This window comes from Erithacus rubecula, assembly GCF_903797595.1.
Source record: "Erithacus rubecula genome assembly, chromosome: 3".
Taxonomy (NCBI): domain Eukaryota; kingdom Metazoa; phylum Chordata; class Aves; order Passeriformes; family Muscicapidae; genus Erithacus; species Erithacus rubecula.
In genome coordinates this window covers 55,362,076-55,388,069 of record NC_136689.1, presented here as the reverse complement: position 1 = coordinate 55,388,069, position 25,994 = coordinate 55,362,076, and the positions used below count along the sequence as shown (strand labels likewise).

General features: G+C 39.9%; 1 protein-coding gene across 1 annotated transcript; it reads right to left on the bottom strand.

Annotated features, from left to right (window-relative positions):
- Nucleotides 1-1,808: 1,808 nt before the first annotated feature.
- IGFBP3 (insulin like growth factor binding protein 3) lies at nucleotides 1,809-17,288 on the bottom strand. Its single transcript, XM_079302008.1, has 4 exons — nucleotides 16,425-17,288; nucleotides 12,324-12,550; nucleotides 9,658-9,777; nucleotides 1,809-3,457 (listed from the first exon to the last, which is right to left on the bottom strand). The coding sequence occupies exons 1-4, from the start codon at nucleotides 16,807-16,809 to the stop codon at nucleotides 3,332-3,334; spliced, it is 858 nt and encodes a 285-aa protein (XP_079158134.1). The 5' UTR covers nucleotides 16,810-17,288; the 3' UTR covers nucleotides 1,809-3,331.
- Nucleotides 17,289-25,994: the final 8,706 nt, after the last annotated feature.

The following is a 25,994-nucleotide window of genomic DNA, read 5'->3' as shown; positions in this document are numbered from 1 at the left end:
ATTTTGCAATACATATTTTGATCTTCTATAATGCCTTGCCATGCAAATATTTGAAGTGTAAATAATGTCATGTTATAAATTTTTTTTTCTGAAGTTTCTTAGTATTAACTCAGATCACCTTAGTTTCTTGGAAGAGTTTATTAAAAACTAGATAAAAGCTGAAGTTTTTAACTTAATCAAATACTGAAGACAGTGAAGGCACTAAGACATAAGAGATTTTCCTAATGCATTGGCTTCATTTCTGTCCCCAAACTCAAAGTTCTCCATAAAAAATGAAAAAGCCATCACTGATTATCTCATTTTATAAAGGTTATCTTTTTGGAGAGAGATAAATATTTTGCATTTCATACCAATTGCAACTGACAGGGACAGCAGATTGACAATGGCGAGTATCCAATATTAATGCAAGCAACTGTGCTTGTAAAAAGTATTTAAAAGGCAACTTCTGAAAAGGATGAAGCTTTAAATTACAGGTGAGATTTATTTTTGGGGCAGTTTTTAAACACATTTTCTGTTTTAAAGACGTCTGTTGGAAGAAAAATAACAAAACTGATTTACACACAGATCTTTGTTATCTCCCCTTATGGTTGTATGTTTTCTCTGTTGCATAACTAAAGACCATTAATACTAATAAAGGAACTGAATGCCATTTCTTAAATATTCATATGACAGACTGCATGCCTAAATCAGGTTTAGCTCCTTGAGATACAGTTTGTTTGGGGTTTTTTCATAAAATATATGACTTAAGACCTCTACTAGCCAACTTTTTCTATATTTCTTTGTTTTTAATGGTAGAAAAAATATTAAAAATTAAAATTCTTGACAAAATACCTGAATCGCAAAGCCTGTCACAGGCTGTAAAATCATCTTACAAACTTGCAAAATGTGCCTTGCAAAGCAGCCTTCTATTACTTTCATCATGAAACTGATTTTTGTTTTCAGAAGGCTCACCAGATAGTTATTAAAAAATAGAGGCAACATAATAACTCACTTCAATGAATCCAACCCTTATGTTCTTATCTATGATTATATGCCCAAATATTGGCATATTACAACTTTCTTCTCTCTGTGAAATTATTTGAGAAAAACTGGTACCTGTTTAGAACTCTAAACCCCCCCCCCCCCCCCCAAAAAAAAATAAAACAGTATTTATTATTTTGCCAACAAATCTTGCAGGCATTAGATCTGCTTTAGCAATAAAAATATACAAAGCTCTGTGTAATCGTGTGTCAGGAAATCTGTATTATCCTGGAATAGGCATCACTTCATGTACATTTTTTTTCTTACAAAGATATTATAAAATTTCAGTTTTAATGATGATATAAACTCATTCCATTAGACAGAAATTGGAAAGATGTGGAGAACACTCATAGTGCTGTTCAGCTAAAATATTTCTGGGTAAGGCTTTAAACATCTGAGTTACAGTGGTGGGCTGCCCCCAACCCAGCAAGCCATATATCCAAATCGTTCCATGTCAGAGTTTCTAGACATTTGCCATTGCTGGCAGGAACAAGGATGGTTGTAATTCATGCAGTGGGAGAAGAATGGGCTCCTCACCACCACAGTCCCTCCCCCATCAACACAACATTCAGCCCCAGCATCCAAAAAACCACTCTCCTCAGTATTCATGGAGTTCTCAACCCATCAAGAAGTTACAGTGTTGATGGCTTCTTTTTTGTACAGTGACATCAAACATTTATAGTGAGACATATAAGAATATATATATTTATATAAATATATAAAATATTTATATAAAATATATAAATAAATATATATACAAAATATGGCATTATTTTCCAGAGAGATGATACATTTCACAGGCCACCTTTCCTTATCCATATTTCATTGTCGTACAGAATTTTTCACAAAGTACATTAAACAATCAGCCTCAAAAAAAAAAAAAAAAAAATTGTTGATAAAGCCTTTCTTATGTGAAAGCATCACATACCACAACAAAACCAAATCACTTCTCTTCCAATTAAAAAGATACATAACACCATGGCAGACAGTGAGTTTAACTACTTAAACCCAATGGTTCTTTTCTATGTTTAAATGCTGGCAAATGATTTCTACCATAGTCAAAGCAAGCAACAATTTGTGTGTGGCATAAATGAAACGTGTGGGTCTCAACACCCAAGGTCCACAATCCCCCCGTCTTGTTGACATTGTTTTCAACAGGAGTTCCTCATACAGAGTAAGTGCTTTGGTAGAATGTACCAAGACAACACGGAATAGATACACCTTTTCAAAAATAAATAAGCAAATACAAAGAGTAGTACTGAAATGGCAGTTTTTTGTCCATGAATATTCTGTATTAGTGTGAGCAGTAAGTGGAAGAAATGCAAGCCCTGTTGCACAAACTGAAGCAACATACAGACAGGGGAAAGCTTTACCAAGAGCTTCAGTGCGACTGTTATCCTTTCCAGTGGCATAATTCAGTGATGGGTATATTAGAATTATCAATAAAATAATTAAAAAAAAATATTATCTTGGCATTTGTAGTTATATCAAATAATAAAACTCAATCCCTTCTGGAAACACTTCCTTTGCTCCAAAAATTCATTTCTCTTACCTAGAACAGGTCAGTGTGTATGCATACAGATTTATACATATTTGTAAATCATTCCATAACCTTGCTTTTTCTTTGTATACAGACGTATACACTAGAATTACTGTGTAATATTTGGTATTCACATGTTACATTTAAATAAAGTTTATTAAAAAACACAATTATATTAAATACAGACTAAGAGAATATTCATAATATATTTTACAGAAAAAAATAGCCATGTCTTTATTTTAGAAATACATTTCTTTAAAAAGTTCTTTGAGACTTTTATAAAACTTTTTACCCGTGAAGACAAGTTTCCCATCAGACCTGTAAAAAAAGCTTTACCTTTAAATCCTTGTGGGTTTTTTGGTTTTGTTTTTCTTTGTAATAGTTTTACAAGCTTAAAGTCTATAAATTCTTTAAAATAAAAAACCCATTATCTTTTGGGATCAAATTGGTCACAGGCCATTCTTTAAAAAGTCAGTGGAGACTCCCTGATTCCATTCTCAAGTGCCTTTGTTTTTCTCTCTCTGGGTGTCAATAGTGCAGGTTTACATGGGAATTCAGAGCTCCTCACACATCCCATGGGAACCTCGATGTGTTGGTGGCAGGGTGCAGCCGCAGCAGCATCCACAGGGGCTGCAGCTCCCTGTCTGCTGCAGGGGGCAGAGCTCGTTACTCCACACACAGTGCAGTCCCACAGTGTTTGCCCAGCCCCTCCAAGGTCTCTGTGAGGTCCAGTGGCCATGCACAGATGCCAGAAGAGCTGGCAGCCAGCCCTCATTTGCTTTCCAAGTTATAGCAGTGGACATCTCCTTTTTCCTTCCCATCATACCCAGGAAGTGGCTGTCCATATTTATCCACACACCAGCAATAACCTCTTTTTCGGCCTTTGGATGGGCGACACTGAAACATAAGACAAGACCCAGTTAGCATGAATTTTGTTTTTTCCACTTCTAGTATTAGACAGCAGGGATTCCTGCTCCTTTGATAGCTGCACTTCAAGATCCTCACCATATCTGACAGAATCAAACAGAATATTTGTTACCAGTACAAAGTTTTACAATAAAAACTTACCTTCTCTCCCCACCAAACCCTCTGGATCTAACTACTCTATAATAGAACTTTACTGAGAACTACCATAAAATAGGCTTATAAAGTGATCCCTATCATATTTGGCAGCACAGCTGCCCCCTTTGAATACCATACAACAGTATGGGCTAGTGACTGTGACCCATCTTCATAAAAAAAATTTAGCAGATATGTTCTACACTAAAGCACAGGTCTGGCAAAGGCACCATTGCAGCAAGAAACACACTTGGTTTGCATCTGTTTACTGGAGGAAATTCAACATTGTAGCTGACACTTATAACAGATCCATAATCCTGCTGTAGTGTAGTTATTTCAGAAACTGCTAGGTGGACTAGAACTTTACAAGCATATTTTCCTATTAAAAAAATTTGTGTATCTATTAGGCTATAACATGTAAGCTTTAAGTTAGCTGCTGGAATCTGCCAGCAATGCTGATCAACCTGAAACTATCACAGGCAGTAACACTGAACCTCTTTCACACCAGTAATGCAGTAAATACATATTGTTAAGTCTACTACATTATAAGTAATACTGCTCATCCCAAGGAACCAAGAATGGCAACAAATACACTAAAGGGGATGACATGCTGCAGGCTGCATTCAGTATGCAGCCCTGGACAGTTGCATTACCATGAACCTCTGTGACCTTGCAAGGGTTTTACCCACTCATAAGACATGCACAGAATCTCAATGAGGTTGCAGTGGTCAGCCTTCCTATCAAGACACATCCTCCCTGGCAGCTCATGTTTTGAGATTTATTGATACAGGATTTGCTACAAATGCAAACAATGGTGGCTATTTACTCAGGACACACTGACAAAAGACCCAGTGATACCAGTAAACCCAGTTTCCTGCGGTTTTGTCTGCTGCATTGCCAATATGAAGGAAGATTGGCTAGACTGGTGCTACTTAGGTCCCTCAACACTCTCAAGTCTATCATTCAAGCAGAGCAATTGTTGCCTCTGAGATCACATTCAGAGTAATTCAAGTTTTCAGAGGTTCAGGCTGGTACAATCTGGTAAACATCACCACTATCCCTTTACTTCTTGTTCTCCAGAGTCTCATAGGCATGGCCCAATGCTTCAGGAGGCTATGGCAATTGTTCACATAAGTGCCTTTTCCATGTGCAGGTACATAAGAAAACATGAATCAGGTGCTGGGCTTCACATGCTGCTCAAAGTGACTGATCCTTTCCATGTCTAGTTTGGTATCTCAGGTGATGGTGCTATCTTGGACAGATCTGGGAATAGAGATCACTTTGGGACAGCTTGCACCAGCACTCTGGCCCATAAGCCAACTAATTTGTGGCAGCATGGAATAGGGTAGACAGACACTCTTCACCAAGACCTTGTGAAAGAGAGATGGAAGCAGGCCACACATCAGGTACAAATTCTTCAAACAAGTCACCATTTGCTTATTTTATTTTACTGTAAATTAAGTAACATTATTCAGCATAACTTCAAATTAATCCACCCTTCTGATATACTATTGAGTAAAAAAGCCCTGTTCAGAAATAGTGCAATGTCTTCTCTTCTACAAATCTGCAGTTCTTCTGCATAAGCCCTATGAAAATGGACAGCAGCAGGATGACAAGATCCAGCTTAACATACATATCAGCTTAGTTTTAGGAGAAAATAAAGAAGTTCAAACCTACTGAGAACAGCTACATAATTCACTGAACTAAAGGGTCACCTGCACTTCAGTTCTTATCTATTACTAAATCTTTAAACATAACACCTACAACTTATATTTATTGTCTCAAAAGCCTGACTAGAACTTACATGCATTCTCCAGGATTTCCATGGATGACTACTCAACATCCAGTGATGTTAAGGGAAATTTTTCTTCAGTTTTGGTGGTGAATTTACTGGACTCTAGCTAAAGCATTATTAACTTTATTTAATATTATTTAATGACTTATATTCTTCATGCTCAAAACAGAGGAATTAATAAACAACAGTCTTTGCACAATATAATTTTACAAAAAGAAAACTTAGCCAGCACTTCTAGAGTTGTTTTCCCAACAAAGTAGGCACAGATGGAGCCCAAAGAGCACAGGGCATCTGGCTGCCAGCCTGGTGCTCTGGCAATGAAACTACATTTCTTCTAATAATAGTAACATAGCCTCCCCTTTTAGAAGTACTATATGAAGTATGTTACACAACTCTCGCTGATTCATAGGCTTGCATCACTCTCAAAACAAATGATCAATTAAAGTTCTCATGTTGTTGGAGCCTTTGATTGCTTTTAACAGTTGCACAAACAATTTTCAGAATTAATTACTACATGAAGTTAAATCTGCAGGAACACCTTTCTTACTGTTTTTTTTTTTTCTTCTAGAAAATCCATTTGAAAAGCAAAACCCTTAGATCAACAGCTGAAATAACACTCTATGAGAAAGCAATTTATCTTTTCCAAGTGATTTTTTTCCTACCCACTCAGCCATGCTGTCTATAGCAGAGCACTTCTGATTAAAAAGTGATGCTTTGGTTCTGAAACAGCCAACACTCCCTACAGAAGTGGCAGACAGATCATATGGAAAAACATATAGATCTAAACATTTGTTCTTACGAATTTTGTATTCCACATACATTTCTACGCTCTGCCCAGCTATTCTGTATGACTTCATAAGTTTAAAAAGTTGGAAAACTGCCCAAGCAGTGGAGACAGTAATTACTTCTGATGGGAACACCAGCTGCCATCTTCCATGGCACCTGCCCCTCTCCCTTCCACAAAGAAATGCTGCAGAGGCATTTATGGGGCACAGCAAAGCATATGGTATCCCACTGAATTCCTGGTCAGTCCAGAGGGCTCCATGGAGCTACAACCATGGCCTTCAGGTACAGACTGCAGACACCCTTGACATATACCTCAGGCCCTTCTGGCTCCTGGCAAGCACAGCTCTGTTTTCAGTGGAATGATGCCAGCTCACATTTAGGTATCTGGCTCAGTATACAAACATGGGGCAAATCTAGTAATTGCCCCATATAATAATTCTAATTTCATCAAAACATTTTTTCCCATGCTTGAGGTAGGAATGTACCTGTATCAACTAATTATGCATAAATATACCTATGTAGCACAGCTGAATAGTACAGCCTTGCATGTATGATTAAGACAAAGAATTATAAATTTTAATAGGTCTATTTTAAAGTTTATATATAAACAAAAGGTTTGAAATATTTTTCATGTTACACCCTGACATATAAATTTATGTTCTTAGAAGTGTTTCATGTATGCAAATTATTCTCCATGGTTGTTCCTGAAAAGTCAATTTGTAAATATCCACAAATGTCATTAAAAATAGGTGCTTTCAGCTTGACTGGAAGACCAGACAACCAGGAAGGCAGAATATGTGAGTGCCTCCTGAATGAGTTTTAAATGGTACCAGTGTGATCATAATTTATCAGATTCCTACCATCCCAAACCTACTACATTCTCATCCTAGACAGTGGTTTTGGCAACTGTTTCTAGAATTCAAAATGCCTAGCTTGCATTCATTTTTAAGTGGACTTACTTAAAGTGGATCTTTACTTAAGTGGATCTACTTCTTAACCCATTATTCTGAATTTTGTGACAACAAAATATAATTCAATTACAGATTGAACATAGCTAATAATGGCATGAAGGGAATTAATAAAACAGCATAGCTTTCTGTTAATGAGATTAGACACCTGCTCACAGTATCTAAAACTCCAGATCTGCATGATGATGCTTCAAAAATAAAACCAAACACGACTGTCACAATTCCTTGTGGACAGTTAATTTGATCTGGACATGACACACTTCTCAAACTGATGGGCTTTTTTCCCTAGGAGTTAATTCTATTTACTCCTAGGCAACTATTATTTTTGGTTTGTATTTTGCTGGTGAGAAAAGCAGGCTGCCTCTAAGTCCCATATCTGAGGGCTTGTTCCCAGGGTTGATCAAGGTTCATTTACAGAACCAGAAACCCAAGAGAATTTCATGTAGAATGTTCACTCATGTGGGTTCCATTTGTGGGCATCTCCTGCACGACCCTGAGTCATCTCAAACTACCATTGACACTACTGGACCTGTGTAAAATGGCACAGTGCCTGACAAGGCTGGCTAGGTATGAAAGTGTCCCTTCATTCTCTGTATGCTGACCGGATGGGCTATTGCACATACTGCAGGAACCTTTCCTAAAGAAGTTCTAAGAGCTTCCAGGCAGCACAGACAATACACAGAGGACAAAAGTGTCTATTTGCTTTGTACTAACACCTTATTCCCATAAATCAGCTTCTAGGAACAAATACTAAGCAAGATTATTATCTGTATTTCCTATTTTTTCTTGGTGATAGCACTATGACTGTGCTTTAAAGTACAGTCCTCCTTTCAAGTAAGCCACTTTAATACATGCTTACTGTGGATCTGATTTACTGCACACAATACCAGAAATTATTTTCAAACCACCACATTTTTGCAGACAAAGCAAAAGCCTCAGTGGCTGAAGAAAGATGAAAGGAAGGTCTACTGAACAAAGTAAATACCAGTCTTTGGTCTTCTATAATACATAGAGAAAGAAAATGGCTACAGCACTCTTGAGTGCCTTGAAGACAGTCAAATGATGTGCTGTTCTAGAGCAACTAAGAAAATACTTTTATGACACAGGCACAAAACACAATCCCAGTCTCACTCTGCATAGCAGTGCAATGTATTTTCTGAAAACAAGCAGACTGAGATGCGAGCATTGCTCTCTGCAAGTTTACACACAGCACAACACGGCTAAGCAGGCTTCTCAAAACTCCAGGCAATAAAAAGAAACTTTCCCTCCTTGGTAGCTGCCACCACTTGCTCAGGAAAAGCTGGGAAGCATAGAAAAGCTCAGCAGCATGTACCAAAGGTCAAACAGCACTGTCAATGCTGGACTGATGGCAGAAAGGAAGGCTGGAAATCTCACCCCTGTTATAAATGCCTCGTCTGACACTGACAGCTTATTGCAGAGCTCCAGGGAATCCTAGAAAGGGAAAGACTGTTTCTAAGAAAGTTGAAAGCCAAAAAATGGAGAGATACCATTCCTAAAATAAGGTTGCCTGGTCAGAGGTTGACCTCTCACTTCCAACCAATGAACTGCATTAGCCAGCAGTAGAGTCAACCACTCCTTTGGTTACCAGAGATAGAGAGGCTGATTCGTGTAAATCTGAAGGGAAAAACATGATGGTCCACAAACAAAATCTGTCCTTGAGAAAAGTCTTAAAGAAACCTTTGAATTCAGAAAATTTTGGAATTGTATCAAGAAATATATATTTGGAGGCAGGTCGCTAACTAAACAATGAAATTAGATGGGATGTGCACTAAAAGAACCTGACACATCTTGCACTTCCCCAAGTTCTGAATGAGCTTCAGTGGCAGCACTGAACAGAGAATGCTGCTGTTGCTCAGTCCAGCACAACTGAAGCACAAATACCCACAGTTTTGGTCAGCATTTGTCAAGAAAGGTCACAATCCCAGAATCAGAAAGGGCTGAGAAGCCATCCTTGCTGCAGAGTAACTACTAGAAATATCTTTTTCACAATAATACAGCTTGGATTTTGGAAGTGATCTGTGTAGCACATAAAGGACAGATACATACCTTTCTCAAGTTGCTTTATGTAATATGATACAGTGCAGTTCTTCAAGGAACTCTCAAGCAGCTATTTACAATTCAAAGCATTGATCTATTGCAGTCATATGGTGACTGCAACATTAGCTCTGTGGGTTATTGTAGAGGCACTGCTTTTTTTAAACCAAAGGGCATTAGTATCTAGGACACCAGTCAACCCATGTGTGACTAGGTATGAAGTTTCTCAAACTAATCTGTTGTCATGATCAACAGAAAATAAAAATACTATCCCCCTTGACAAGGTTCACCACTATCAGATCAGGTCCTAAAACTGGAAATTAACTAGTTCCTCTGCAAAATGATATATAATGCACCTTGCTGGCAAGATCCTTCAACACAGAAGCAGAAAAGGTGAAATGCATTCATTGAAATGCTCAAAACTCTGTACTTACTTGCTTTTTCTTGTAAAATCCCTTCTTGTCACAATTTGGAATATGAAAGCCCCTGGGACTCAAGACATTCAGGATCTTTAGGTGGTTTAAAGTGTCTTCCATTTCTCTACGACATGGACCCTGTTAACAAGCACATTTTAGAAAACACAGATGAAATTTCAGTCCCAAATTCCATCTTTCATTCAAGAGTTAATAAATCTTTCACGGGCAAAAAACCATAAACACAAACAAATCCATTAAAACAAAGAGATGGCTGAATATGTCAAAAGCAGACCGTTCACAAAAAAAAAATAATTCTGATGTTCTCCTCTATTCAAAATAAACTGATTTCTAAAGATTGAAGGCCCTATGCTATGCTGAGGCACATATTGGCATTTCCAGTTGAAATCACAGTCACGTATGTCTTTGGGAAGGCTTAACCAGTATGTAAGCCACATATAACTAGAGTTTGGAAAAGCTGGCCTTGCACCAAGTGGGAAAAGAAGAAAGTAGGCCACTGGAAATACATGACTAGATAGGCCTTCCGCAATGACATTTGGGTTTTTGTGATTCTGTTGGATTTGAAAGCTTAAATGAAATTGATTCAATTGAAAATAAGTGGTTTGGCATAACGTGCATATATGAAATATCTCAACTTTGCACAATTCCCAATTTCAACTGAATCCAATAGCTGTAGTCATATAGAGGACCAGCTGCACACAACAGTCTCATTAGACAAGTACGTCACTTTTTTCCTCACTTTGTTCATTTGCAAAAGGCTGACAACAAGGTAGTGAGGATTAGTTCTAGGACAATGAGCCAAAAAGACCTTCCAGAAGCACTTCTAAGAGTAAGTCTCAAACACTAACTAATTATATCTCACAGCAGCCCTTCAGGGGAGGGAGTAAAGCATTATGAGCTCCACTTTGCAGTCAGAAAATCAAGAGCAGAGAACTTCACATTTCTCCAGAGGCCAAGAAGGCAGTCAGTGTCAGCAGTGGGATCAGGATTAAAGACTCACAAGCCACAAACTGTGCTTAGCTACGCTTCTATCTGGGTATATCACTGACTTGTGCCACCAGCCCACCTCTTCAGCAGAGACAAGAAAAAATTTCTTTGCATGGTTTCATGGTTTAAAAATATTTAAGTTGCTGCATTGACACAGACTCATTTGGTGCTGTTTTTAATTAGTGAAGTAATGACATGTTTACTTTCAAGTGGTAATATTAATAGTTTGCTCATGTAAAAGGCCTTTAATGTGAGCGTCTGAAAGCATACAATCTCCATAGTACTGCTGGAGATTAAAATGGAGTTTTTTGGTCAATAAAGACCTTCTTTTTTGCCTTCACATTTTCTTTCTCTACCAGTCTCGTAACTTCTAAACATGGCAGACTGCAAGTAACAGACATTCAGAGATTTGGTCCCAAATTAGACTTACAAAAAGATCAACAGCTTTTTAAAAATTTTTGTTTTGAAGCAAGCTTCCAAAGTCAGTCAGACCAGTATCAAAAGCTAACATGCAGACACGGCTAGAAGAGCATTTGCTGACAAAGGCACCTGTCCCTGATGGACTTATTTCAGATTCTTGAAGACAGCAGCAGCCCTGGTGAACTGATATACCTCTGCTTATGGACCCAACTATCACTACCCATCCTAGTTAAGAATCTGTTTTCTCAGAGCAACAAACCTTCATTCTTTTAGTGATGGCACTTTTACTTCCCATTTTTGGAAGGAGGACACGCTGGAAGACAGATATAACTAGATGGCTGGACATCAGTGACAAGCTAAAAATGAAGCTTCTCTTGGAAGCCACACTCTTTTCTGGCAGAGGTTTTTCATCTGATAAAAGCTTCAAAACCTTTTGAAGATGAGAAGCCATGTCTGCTTTCACCATGCCTATTTTGACAAAATGCCAAAATATATCCAGATGCATTTTTCAAGCCATCTGGCCTAAGGCACAGGTTATCAGCTGGATGTCCAGGAAAGGAATTATTCTTGCCCTCAGATTAACCACACTCTGACTGCCCTGCAAATTCACTGGGCACAGTCAATAGGAAGCAATGGCAGCTCATGCGACCTCGAGACTTTGCATTTAGGCAGCAGCACCAAAAAGCAACTGCAAGCGGAGGAGGTGCTTAGCAGTGATTAGCCAGTCATACAGTGATTGACTAGTCCAGGATCCTAATCCTCAGCTCAGCCTAAGTTTATCTCCCTTGATTTGCACCAGGCAGTGTATGAACACAGTGCCACTACGCTCAATGTGAAACATCTTTCTCCATTACTGCAACTCAATTACGCTGCTTGCAACCAAGTTTAATGATGACACCATTAAACCTGTCCCAAGTCCACTCATACAAACGTGTGACAATTGCAGGGAGGAACAAGAACTTTCAACCTCCAAGAAACTTTAGTGAAAGTAATGCTTGTATTGATGTAAACACCATCATGTTAGTCCTATGTGTTTCCTGAACACAATCTTCTTGGTCTGCTGATTGTGTGTGCATCTGCAGAGTTAATAGATTTACCAGGTAAAATGTCCTAAAAGGCTGCAACAATTACCACTCTTTAGCTACTTAATGCAAATATTTATCTTGTCATATGCACAACATATATATGTATACACACACATATATATATACACACATTCACGTGCTCGCAAATGCCTTCCTATTTACAAAAATACTTACATATTCAGTCTCTTGCTTGGATTCAGAAGAGAAATTCAACGTATCCGTACTCTGCGAATCATATTCAACTTTATAGCGTTGTGTATCTTTGGCTTGCACTTTCCTGATGATGTCTATTTTGATGTGTGGTGGATGAGACTTGGAATCTGGCACCCTGTGAGAGTTCGGAATGGCCTGATTTTCTACGCTGCTGGTACTCCTGTCTTCTTCTGAATCACTGAAATTTCCTTCAAAAAGAACGAATGCAGAAGAAATATTGTTATTTGGCTGCCAGCTGTGTCTGCAAAGGCATAGAAACATTAAATACTGTGAGTTGGAAAAGACCCTCAGGGCTCCTCAAGTCCAACTCCTGGCCCTGCACAGGACACATCAAGAATTAAACCACATGCCTAACAACATTGTCCAAAGCTTTCTTGAATGCTGTCAGTCTTGCTGCTGCGACCACGTTCCTGCAGAGTCCACCCACCCTCCGAGTGAAGGACCTTTCCTTAATATCTAAATATCTAACCTCTGCCTCCCCTGACACAGCTCCATGCCATTCCCTCAGATCCTGCCACCGGTCACAAACAAGACAGTAGTGCCTGCCCTTCTGCTTCCTCTGGTAAGGAGGAACAAGCCACTAGATCAGTCTATGTGTTTAATTTTCCTTTTTCACAAAAAGCAATATCCGAACAGATTAACTACGCAGCACTCCGCAGTGTCAGCGCCCTTGCTGCAGTGCCGCCCGCCGGCGGCAGGGGGCAGAGCTGCCCGCGATCCCCCGCAGCGCAGCGCTGGCCTCACCCCCAGACCAACGCGACCGGCCTCTGCCACTCACGGGCTGCAGCACTAATTTTTTTTTTTTTTTTTTTTTTTTTTTTTTTTTTTTTTTTTTTTTTTTTTTTTTTCCCCTTTTAAGACGTTAGTACCATCAGCTCTAGCCCTCTGAGTTTCCTGGTTCTAATTAACCTTTTGTTGTTGTTCCCCCCCGCCCCCTTTAACTTTATTCAACACAGAACGGGAAAGAAAACGAGCAGCACACTCATTTGTCTGCTGTTAAAAAAAACAAACTAACATTTCTGGGTCTACAAAACACATTTGAAAGGTGATGGACAAAACCCGCCATTCACTTTCTGGTGGTTCCAAGGACAAACACTGTTTTCATCTTGAGCTTCAAAAATATTTTCTCTTTAAACTACCATCCACAAAAAGTCAAGAGAAGCACATTTTTCTAACATACTCCATGAGTTCAGTGCTCCTGTACCTTCTAGGGTGTTTGTCTATTCTGCATTTCTCTCTGTTAGGAGACTCCTGCAGTGCAACTGTAACTATTTGCATTTCCTCCTGGGAATATTTCCAGTTAAGGTATTCCTAACAGCCAAGCCCCACCAGTTGCTGTCTTAGCTGCTGACCGCCTTCTCTCCTTTTTGTTTTTATTTTTTTGGGGTTTTTTTGGTTTTTTTGTTTTTTTGTTGGTTTTTTTTTTTTTAAAGGAAATCCTATTGGGAGTGAACAATGATAACATCCAATACTAAAATTAATACTTGATGACTCATCAAGGAAAAAAAAATCACAAAAGATGAGAAATGCATTGCTGAAAGTCCATATTCACATAGTTTGTTGATGCTAAATATTTCAATACACAGAGCACAGTGGCACTGCCAATACACAGGAATGGGGGAAGGAACACAAGAGGAAGAGGATTCCGAGTTAACATTTTGGTACTGGTGGTTTTAGAGCAGCCACTGCTGGCAATGGCCATAATTGACTAGGAAAATCCAAATCACAGTGCAAATGGATTAAGGAAGTTTAAGTCCTAAGTCCAAATTTCCTGGCTTTTGTGGGTTTAACTCAGACTCTCAGTGGTATTTCAACATATTTTTGGTGGTTTAATGTCCTATTCTGAAACAGTAGTATTTTTCCCCCACACTCTCAATGAAATTTGCGAGAAATGAGTCACTAAAACAATATAAACCTGAATCTAGTTTTTCTGCAATCAGTCCAGTTCATTAGTTTTTTCTCTTCTACCAAAAAATAAGTAGGAGATATTCTTAACATGCACTCGGTATCCATGACCATGTCTGGTCATTTCAGTTTAGAGAGGCCACCATAGTTCAATAGCACTTCAGATTAAAATGGTCATATTGCCACATTTTAAACTGTAAAGCATATTTGATTAACTCAGTTTCACAAAACTTGGTGCCATGCTAGCTTTTACATCCTCATAAGAGAAACAGAACTGCCTTTTTTTTTTGTCTAGTAAGAGATTAAAAAATGTTGCAACTACTATTTAACACTTTTGTGCCCCCCAAAAAATAGCTAGAAAGTTATAAAAATAACTGGAAAGTTATAAAAATAACTGGAAACTACAGTTTCTGTTAGAATGCTACTGTAATATACTCTGTCCTAAACCAGCTTCTAGCAATTTCTGTGAACTAGAAAGGACCAAGAGAAGAGCACATGATGCAGGACCCAGCTGCACAAGAAGAGATGATGTGATCCTGCTCAGAGAGGTGTACACCAGGGAGAGTTGGCTTGACGGCTGGGAGTGGAGTGGTCCTCATGAGGAAGTGGGCACTGTGTGTCATACAGGTTTTGGGTACTGCTTCCTTCCTGCACACCAGGCTTGCAAGCTTCACTCCTTGAATGGGAACTGTAATGGTCTCACTATGCAGTTTTTAAGGAATCAAAACTACTACTGATTTCAAAACTGGAGTTCTCCCTTAGCTGAAAGTCTTTCTATTTTCAGCTGAATTCTTATTTCTGCACTCTTGGCTAAGTACAATTCTCTCTTTCTCCTTCTCTGCTGCCACTGTTGAAAGCACTATCCCTAGATTAAACACCACCAACTACTAAGTATCAAGGAGACTTTTCTTGTTTCCAGTGTTACTCCAAGGATGTACAGGATGGGCCAAGCTCATGTGATGAGGAAAGCCACTTGATGTTCCAAGGAGATTAAAAATTTCAGTTAATACCTTCAAACTCCCCTTCAAATTGTCACAGCTTGGAAGCAGCACATTAATTATAATAAGGCATCTCCTATTATTCTAACAGGCAGGTAACTGAAGCATTGGTGCCACTTTCTCAGCTAAGGAATGGCTAGTGAATGAGTCCCTATAACCTGGCAGAAAAATCTTCGGGCTTTTTAAAAATGCAAATAGTGGAAAGTCTTTTGACACACTTTTTTATTAAACAATGGTAACATACTTGCTGTTGGTTAGGAAGCAGTTTAATTAAATGCTTGCATAGAAGGACTGTACTGTTTCGATCTGAATCCCCAGTTCCCCTGTTTTAAGTATTAAAATCTGCATGCTAACAGAACTTTTTCCAATCGTCCCTTCCTTTTCAAACAAAACTTGTTCTGTGAACATCTCACTTTCAAGACATGGAAGAGGTACAGGAAATTGTTTGACTAAGGATTTATTTGCAGTAGAGCCAAAAAGTACGTCCATTTGAACACTGTTGTTGCTAACGCTTTGTTCTGAGTAACTACTTTTCCAGGCCAAAGGGATATTTAAATTTGTCTTTTGTCTTTTCCTCTCTTGTGCTTAGACTTCCCTGGCTTGCCCACGCTGCAGCGCAGGATTCAGACCCCACTCTCTCGAGTATTTCTGTTCACTCTCTTTCCAGGTACGCCGGGGACAAACGGCGAGGATTACACCCTCCCTCTCTCTCTCCCTCTCTCCATTCACGCTCTGTAGCCTGCCAGTCCCATGCACCCGCAGAAGCCATGCAATCCCTCCCCCACTCCTTAAAAAAAAAAAAAAAAAAAAAAAAAGGCAGCTCTGCCTCTTCGGCGAGGAGCTACTTCTCAGCATCGGTGTCGAAGACACGCGGTATGCACATAAATGAGGTTGAGGAGGGTAAGCTGTCCTTCCTCCCCCGCGAGGATCCCAGGCCCGGCTACGTGGCTGGGGCAGAGCCCCCCGCGCAGGGCGGACAGCGAGCGAGAGCCGCTTCCGGAGACACGGCTCCTCTGCGCCCTTTGTCACTCGGAACAAAAGAAAGCGGCACACGCGCGTAGAAAAATAAAACAACAACGCAAAGCCAGCCCGACAAGAGAGCAGCGCGGAGGGAGAGCGGCGCGCAGGAAAGCCCCCCCGCCTCCCCTCAGCCCCTTACCTGCAGCGTGCGGTCCCGGCAGCAGCAGGGCCCGCAGCTTGCCGCCCGCCGTGGCGTTGGTGCAGAGCCCGCGGCCCTCGAGCAGCGCCTGCAGCGGCCGCGCCTCCTCCCGCCGCGGCTGGCAGCTGAGCCCCGCGCCGCAGCGCTCCGTGTAGATGCCGCAGGGCTGCCCCTGCCGCAGGGCGCAGGTCAGGCAGCAGCCGCAGCCCGGCTCCCGCACCCGCTCGGCGCAGTCGGGCTGCAGGGGCTTGCACTGCTGCAGCGCCCGCGCGTCGCACGGCTCGCAGCGGACCACCGGCCCCGCCAGCGCCGCCGCCGCCCGCCGGACCAGCAGCGCCAGCGCCGCCGCCGCCACTGCCCACAGCACGCCGGGCCGCGGCACCATGGCAACGGGCGGAGGGGGCCGCCGGGAGCCGCCCCCGCGCAGCGCGACCGGGCCTCGCACGCCGCCGCGGGCCGGGGAGCGCAGCGAGCCGAGCCGAGCCGAGCCGAGCCTGCCCGGGCGGGGAGCCGGGGAGCCGCGCTGCCTGTCTCTGCAGCCGCCTGCCCGCGCTCACATCCAGGCGCCAAAACCTCGCTAGCAACAAAGGCAACTTTCTCCTTCTCCCCGCTCCTCCCTGCACAGCGCCTGAATTACTTGGCTCTACAGTAACTTTTCTCTTTTTTTGCCACACACAACACTCAGGAAAAAAAAAATGAAAATAAAAATAAAAAGCCTTTGCAAAAGTTAAAAGGGAAAAAAAAATTAAAAAGCCAAGCCCTGACGGTCTGAAGAAAACTTAGTCCAAAAACGTTTCAGAAAAGGAGAAAGTACCGAGAAGGGAAAAACAGAGGTGGGGGAAAAGAAAAAAAGCGAGGTTCCCTCGGTTTTATTCCCCGTGCTGCCTGCCAGCCGCGCCGCGCTCGGCACTCCGCAGCCAGCTGTCCCCGCGCCGTCCGCCCGTGCGCCCTATATAGCGCGGCCGGCGGCCCGCCCCGCGCCGCGCCGTGCCCAGCGCGGAGCGCCGGCCCTCGCCGGATCCGCGGCTCGCTCGCCCGCGGCTGCGAGGGCGGCGCGGGGCGGGGGAGCGGGCGGGGGACGCGGCGCTGCCGGGGGGTTGCGGCGCTTCTTAGAAATCAGCTGTGAGGGGAAGGGCTCCGGCCGCAGGGCCACGTCGCGCGTCTCTAGTTTCAACAAGAAGTGTTCTCTCTCTGTGCGTGTGCCGCGTGCGTTTCCTTGGCACCGGGAGAAGCCGCGGGGAGTGCTCTTCTCTGGGCTCCGGGCTACAATCCCGTCCGCTTCGGGGCTCTCCGGCGGCGCGCATCTGCCTGCGCTCGCCCCGCTTACAGCTTGGCCATACCGTGGGACCGGCTTGTGGCTCGCACGGCAGCTGCGTCCCGAGGATCACCGTGGGGATAGGAATGTATGGGCGCCACCGCACCACACGCTCAGCCACCCCACCCACCTGCGCCCAGGTGGTGCTTCTGGCCAGGACTCGGTCCCTATCTTGCCCCGTCTTCATGGATGTGCCTAACTTAACTTTTTTTGGTTTTTTTGTTTGTTTTTTTTTAAGTGTTCTCTATACTCTTTAAACTTTTCCTTCCCTATATGAGAAAACTGTTTCCATTGTAATGTCCTTACAAATCTAGGATAAAAACCCCAAAAAATATATCCCCCAAAACTCCCAACATCTAAATTCTTTGGAATAATTCTGTACAAATACGGTGCTCTTTACAAATACAGTGCTTGTATTTGTCTTCAGGCCACTGCAAATTCTCTTCCCACTTGGCTAGGCATGTTTTGCTCCCCCTGTTAACTTGATTTTAGCTTCGATTGAGGAAATCTGAAATGACAGTGCCAAATTTTGTGATCGTTCTTTCTGAAGCTCTACTGCATTCTCAGTGGGAAGAGGATGGTGAGGTGTATGTATAGACAAATATATGGTGAGAAGCTTGCCCCTCATGAAAAATAAAAACAGCAATGCTCACTGGCTTGTACAAATATGTTCTGCCATGGAAATGATGAGCCAGACTACTGTTCTGCTTTCGACCCCTTCATCATTAACACTGAAGCTCATCTTCCACTAATTCATCAGCTGTTCAAATGTGTCAAAATTCAAGTGGAAGAGAGAAGTATATATATTATTACTCAAGGTACTGGCCATGATCCTGTTAATCTTGAAAGCTGCACTTTTTACAAGTAATAATTTTAGGTAATTAGAATCACCTATTCAGTTTTCTCTATTCTTAATTCAGTACTTATACCTTGCAAATAGCATCTTGAAAGGAGCATTGTACATAGCAGGATAAAAAATATCTGGTTTTATTTGTGAATAATACGGTGCAAGAGTAGACACTTTTCCTTGGGCAATTAAAGATGCTTTAGAAGAGAGATCAGCCTTCCTTAACTCCCCGATGGGTAACTACCAAGGCTTTTCAGTATTCTTTTGTCCTTGTGCTCATTTTGTTAATTGACCAAAAGAGGTCGCAGGTTGTCCAGGATTGAATTACAGATTCCCTATCTGCAGGAGCCGATCTACAAAGGGGGAATTGATCAAGACCGATATCCTGCATGTTTGCTTTCACTGTGGGTTTTGTTCTGGTTTTTAGGTTTTGGTTTGGTTTGGTTTGGTTTTGAGGTTTTGTTTCAGATTGGTTTTTTTGGTTTGGTTTGGTTTGGTTTTCCCCCAGACTATTCCAGGAAAACTTGCTGTTACTTTTTTTGTAAATTTTGAAAATTTTTTTTTGTAAATTTTAATAACTGTGTGTAGGTGATGAAGTCCAAAAATCCTTGGGGTTGTTAGGCTGCATGTATCAGATTAGGTCTAGCAGAAAGAGAAGGCTGGCTTCCTTTCACTCTTTATGTATACAGGTATCTTCTCATTTGGGGTGAGGTTTTACAGCATGTTGCCTTCAAAACTGAAACAAAAATGCATAGGAAATGCTGAAAGAACATAAGTAAAATGGAGCAAAGGGGATGGGAGGAATGAAAGAGAAGAAGCTTTTCCTTCACCAGAGCTGTACATCTCTCACACACCAATACCAGTGTAACTTGCATTTCAGACTCTGGCAGGAGCATTTTCATCAAGCTGAATTTTTATTCTCACAATCAGAAGGACTTTCTTTTCCTTTCTCTTCTTTCTTTTATAATATTACACAAGCTGTGGTGCACCATTTTGAAGTCCTGTTAATCCAAGGAGATATCTTCAATGTCACAAAATAGAAGAAATTGCCCTTTTTTAGCACCCAATTGTTGAACTTAGTATGTATTTTTAAATAGCATTAATCAAGATTAATGCAACATCAAAGTGCTTTGACCAAAAGCACTGTAAATGAGAAATTAACACCAAGAAAGATGTGGCTGGATCACCTTTGCAAGGACAAAGACAGTGATGTGTCGGAGGTCAGGTTGGTCTAACAGTTTCTGCTAAAAACACAACGATTTGCACTGTCTTATCAACGGGCACTGCACGAAAATACAGTTATATGAATTACAGAATTTGGTTCAGAGTTGTGCTTGGCAATCACAAGATGGATACCAATTTATCTGGACAGCCAGATTAGAAATCTATAAAGAAGAAAACTAAAACTGAAAACCTCAACATGCACCTATAGCTCAAAACTCCAATATGCGTCTATAGCTAACAGCTGAATTACACTCTATATACCAGACTCTAGTATTATTGATGGAACTGTTTTACTTGAACAAGACCAAGCACTAAATATGCAAAGTAGCAATGTTCATAAAGCTGTACCAAATCTAAATTTTCACATTTACATGTACTGTTTATTCTAGGGCCTTTGCATTTTTTCCTGTTTATTCAGTTTTACTGGGAGGAGAGGGAGAAAAAAGTCACGTACTGAATCTCTATAGTCAGTTCTAAACAATAGAAAGCAGAAGAGAAACAACTGAGAGGCACTGTGCTTCAGCAAATCCCATGTCCTCCCATATTATGGAAGCACAAAAATAATGTATTATATTTCCCCTTCCACTTCATCCTCCCACCTTCTTCACAATCAGCTCTCTTCTCTAGTGCCTTAACTGAATTCATACTTTTTGGTATGTTTTTGTGGTGGCTGTGTTTGCTGCAGGGACAAAACATGGAAAATAGAGCTGTGGTTGAAGTAGCTCTACTTTCAGCATCATGGTCACTTTATGGAGCAATCCCAAATTTTTAGTGTAATTCCTTGTAGTATGTGTGGTTATAGACCCAAAATATAACTGTCAAGAATGTGAGCTTCCCTTATAATGCCATTTTCAAATTTGTGTAACTTCACAACCCTTTCCCTTTTTCAGACAGACAAACAAACAAAACAAAACCAAAAACAACCAAACAAAACCAACAAAAATAGAACAAATAAAAACAAAACCAAAAACCCACAACCCAATGAAAAAACTTTACAGAAATCTAGAGATACATAGCTCATCTTGGGTTGAGGGGTAAATCCTCATTTACAAAGCATCCCTTAATTTTGGTATCTCTGCACTTCTTTTTGCCAACCTTGAAAGAAAAGAGAAAGTAGGATTTCCTAAATATGTTCTTGTTTTGCAAAGGAAGAAAGAATTCATTTGATATAATACTAAATTGAAAAGACACTTTGCAAATCACTGCTTTCTCAAAGTCAAGGAGTAAAATCTCAGCATTATTTGTCAACTGTCTGTGAAAACATAGTTTAATGAAAGTTTCCTGCAGACCTCCTTCTGGTTTGGGGCTAGATGTGAACTCTTCAGGCATTTTCCAGCTCTTTAGACTCTTTTGCCAGCTGTACAGGCTTACAAAGAAAAAATTCTACTGGATTCCACCCTAATGCTACTGTGTGCTGCTTGTCTGAAGATAGCAATCTGAATTGAGTGTGATGGAACAAACTGAATTTGAAAGCAGATAAAATTAGGAAACTAAGGGAGAAATAACAAATGCTTTGTTGGGAAGTCAACTGAATTGAGACATTTCTACCAGACACATACATAATGAAATTATATATACTGATGGTATTACAGAAAGAGTTACCAAACACTTCCCTTCACTAATTAAGACATCTTGTTAAACATAAAGAGAGGAAGGGTAGATAGGTAGCTGATAGGTTTCCTTTTACAAAGCTATTATCCAGATATGTGTTCATATCTTTTATGTACTATTTAGACATTATATTGTGATCTGGCAATCAAAATCTTACTACATTTAAAGAGAAAAGGGGTATTAGAGGGAGGTGGAAATGAAGGGAAAAAATCTATCTCCCAGGACTTCTTCATAAAAAGAGAAGAGATTATTGCTTGACCAGATGTTCTCCACACCCACCCTGCAGTCAGCAATCTGGGTATTGTACATGTTCCAAAATGCAGATGTCATAAGAGATGAAAAGAGAAATGCTGCTGCTTCAAAGTGTACAGTTTGCTGAAGATAGACTTACTGACACAGTGGAACTTCTGTCCATAAATAAAAAATCAAAAACAAAAACAAAAACAGAAACAAAACCAAAACCAGCCTTGATAAAAAAATCATATCCTTCCTTAAAATGTCAGTGAGATGTTGAAGTGGAAAGACTTTAGATTACTGGAAGAAGAATACAGATAAGACTGGAGTGAATGGAGAACTGACCTTTATGCATATTGGATTTTGAATAAATACATTATGCTTTAGGTCATTCTAAAACTTATCAGGTCATGAACACGGCTCATGTTAAGATAGATTTACATACAATAAAGGTAAGAAGAAAAAAGGTGCAAGAAAATATGTGATAAATTAATTTAGCACAAGCTGATTCTTTTCTCTATTCATCAATATCAGAGCTTCATGATGCTATGTTACAGTAGAACAATATCTCATTATTATTATAAAGTGTCACCTGTATGTTACAGAAAAAAGGCAGTAACCTTAACACCTCTAAATCTAGATGCTTTCTTACCATGTGGCCGTCAGAATAAGACAAAAAAATCACTCTTAAAACCTTTGCAGGATGTAAGTTGAGCAAGAAAAATACCAAGTTTTAAAATCACAGACTGCTGTTGGAGCTAAAAGCACATGTTGTGAATTGTATTGAGAAGTTTCCTTCTACAAAAAGCATGAAGTGTTCTGGGACAGTCTGTACAAAAAGAAGGAAAAAAGAAAAAAGTCCATTTTATCAATGTTTTTGAAGTCCATTTTATCAATTACACAAGTTCAAATCACATATCTCCACCATTTCCAGGTGAGAATGGTATCTCCAATATCCTATATATTGTCCTAGCTGATTAACTATTGATTGTAAATTGTCAATATTTGTCACACCTCCTCTCTTTTCAACTCTACTGGTTTTATCTTGGATGTCAGACTATGTGTCTTGGTCCAGCATTGGGCAAAGCCTTTCTGGTCCCATGCTGCTGATGATCACACTGGGCAGGTCTCAGGTCCATCTGAATGCCTACTGTTGTGCATTTCAACCCTCTGGCTGCTAATGCCTAAGAAAGTTATAGGTTACAGTCTTTAAATAACCAATTATTACACACACATTTTTTTAATAACTGATAAACACCATTAATACCAGGAAACCCACTCACATTATCTGCCATCAGTTCCCACTCTGCTTCAATTTACTTCACTATTGCATTTATTCAACTAGGATTTTAATCTCTAGGAAGACAGCAGTATTCATATTTCCCATTTTATAAGCCATTCATATTTTTTAGTACCTCTACTAATTAATTAGATAATATTTTTGTCCATCATAGATACACTGGCTGAGAACAAGTAATACATAATTTCTGATTAGCAAACCCCTTTTAAAATGGCTCAAATATTAATTCTAATTTAGGGGGTTTTAATTTTTTTTCACAAAGCAGGCCCATATTTTTAAGAGGACTTCAGAAATAGTATTGTTTTCTTGGACATGCAGGGCATAATTTCAGAAAAATATACTAACTTGTATATTCAGAAACTTTATACACTTCAGAATGTGTATTTCACAATTTGTGTCCAACCAGTCTGTAAGGTTTTCAGTCTATTTTCTTTACAATAGCTTGGAATAAGATTTGTGCAGGACTGTGCACAGAATTATAAAGGAGCAAAATCAGAGTACAAAAACTGTGGCTTCCTGTAGAAAAATTAAGTTTCCTGTACTTATTAGGATTAGTGTGGACACTTTAAAATAAAAGAGACATTTTCTTGGATGCTTAATTTCTTGCTTCACAGGCAAGATGGTTTGTTGTTTTGCAAATATGTCTTTGGTGGCCATTTCTACCTATTCCCAAAGCAGAACAGGAATAAAGAAATCAAACCATAGATAACAGTATTTGCTGGAAAATTCAAATTATTTCAAAACAGTGCAATATCTCTTGATGGCAGAAGATTGGAACAATGCAGTAGTACCACTGTGAGCAATCTGATCCTAAATCCATCTAGCAGAATGGGAATCTGTCCTTTTAGAAGCTAGGGTCTAGTTAGGGCCTCTAGCTGGAGCATAGTTTTGGGCATGAATTTGGCCTCCGGATGTGAAAACTTTAGAAAAGTATCTTCAGATTTGCTATAGACTGGAAGGAAGAATTTCACAGTAAAAATTATAGAAGATTACATTGTTTCAAAATACCCATACCTAGAAAGAGAACAGAAACACATATGACGTATGTGATAACACATGGTTAATACCACGTGCTGTCTGACGCTTCTTGTTTTTCTGTTTTTCAAAATTATATCTCCCTGAGGGTTACTTAGAAATTTGGCATGACTTTTTAAATGGATCTTAAATAAGGCTGGTTACAAATTTCAGCATGGTTATCATTGCACAAAGCCTATCTCTGCAATTCACAAGAGTATTGTATATCTTGGTTTTGGCTCTGAGTCACAAACTCAGTCAGTTCTTAGGAGAATTTTGAAAGTCAAATCATAGCATATAAACAAACATTCTGCTCTTCTATATACAGTAGTTTCTCAGAAGGATAAATGTCACAAATGATGCGTGTACATCTCCTAACAAGAGATATTATACATATGGGTGTGACCAAAAAACAAGGGGGCTAAATGAAATCCCATTCTTGCTGCTGATATTCCTGATTATCTAGGAGCATTTGGGTCTGAACAAATGACATTACATTTAGCAGGCTAGCACAAAACAGAGTTTTGAAGTGCACCCAACACAGAAACAGGAGCTTCTGTACTCACTACTTCAACTTACTGATATAGTATCACTGCAACAAACTACTTGATCATGTAGATTTTATAGGCACCCAGAGTAACAACACCATCTCTGGAAATTTTCTGTTGTTTGCTAGAGGAAAAGGACTGTGGTCTATTTACTACTCAACATCATATTTAATGTAATTTGAAAATGTGGGCATTTGAGGCTCACCTCAAAATTTAGGATGAGAAAACAAGGCCACAAGTTGTGCTAGGCGAGATTTAAATTGGATATTAGGAAAAATTTCTTCACCAAAAGGATTCTCAAGGACTAGAACAGGCTATTGAGGAAAGAGGTTGAGTGACCATGGAGGCATTTAAAAAATGTGTAGATGTAGCACTTAGGGACATGGTTTAGTAGTGGGCTTTGAGTATTGTATATGGTTGGAGTCAATGATCTTAAGGGTCTTTTCCAACCTAAATGATTCTGTCATTCTATGATATCTGAACAGAAGTAATTGTGGAGAATGTCTACAAGAAACACTACTAGCTTTCAGTTAAACAAAATAATATCTCATGGGGATTTGCTTTTAGGAAGGTAGTCTATGAGAGTCCTATAACTTGTGGAATCCATTTCACCTTGTGCTCCCATTGGTTTGATTGTCCTTTCATAGCACTGACAAGAATTAATGGAACTAGAATGTTGAAAAGTTGGCAGGAGGAGAAAGAAAATGAAGTCCCGCATATTAGACCTCACTTGACAGTAAACCTTGGCATGCAACACTTGACTGGGAGATTTAAGGAATTAATACATCTCTCCCCCTACCATCTAGAAAATGTAAAGGACATTAGGCATTATTACTCGATTTTGGTATTCCAACCTGTTCAATACATAACAAGTATGGGATGCTGAGTTTGAAACCAAAATTCAATTCTGAAGGAAGGCTTCTGAAATCTGCCTTAGAAAAATTCTAAATTATGGATGAAAACTGACAGAATCTGATGTAACTTCTTGCATTGCACAGCAGTTCCTCGCCCCAAAAAACAAGGAAAATTTCCCACACTTGCAGAAAGATAAGTCTATCTCTGTCCTTACTGACTTCTATATTTTAGTCTACAGTTTAGAATATTTCTGCACTAAAAAACTTCATTGAATTCAGCCAGATTGGTCAGAAGTATGATGGCTTCAGCAGTTTTACAGATAGGTAGATAGGTAGGTAGGTAGGTAGATAGATAGATAGATAGATAGATAGATAGATAGATAGATAGATAGATAGATAGATAGATAGATAGACTTTTAAATACTCATATATAGTTTTTTTATTACAGTAACAACTGTTTCAGCCTGCTAGAAAAGTGATTTCAAGCAGATGCTTCCTGAGCTTTCTAGCATCATCTACAATCAAATTTCCTGGAAAGAATTTTTATTATTCCACACAGAAGCTAAAGGCCATCTCTTTTCATGTTTCCATTTAAAATGTTACTCTTCATTTTAACCAACTTA

Coding starts and splice junctions, on each gene's coding strand:
- IGFBP3 (XM_079302008.1), bottom strand. CDS start 16,809: ATGGTGCCGCGGCCCGGCGTGCTGTGGGCAGTGGCGGCGGCGGCGCTG. Junction 12,551..16,424: donor GCCGGGACCGCACGCTGCAG/GTAAGGGGCTGA, acceptor TTCTTTTTGAAG/GAAATTTCAGTGATTCAGAA. Junction 3,458..9,657: donor GATTTTACAAGAAAAAGCAA/GTAAGTACAGAG, acceptor CTTATGTTTCAG/TGTCGCCCATCCAAAGGCCG.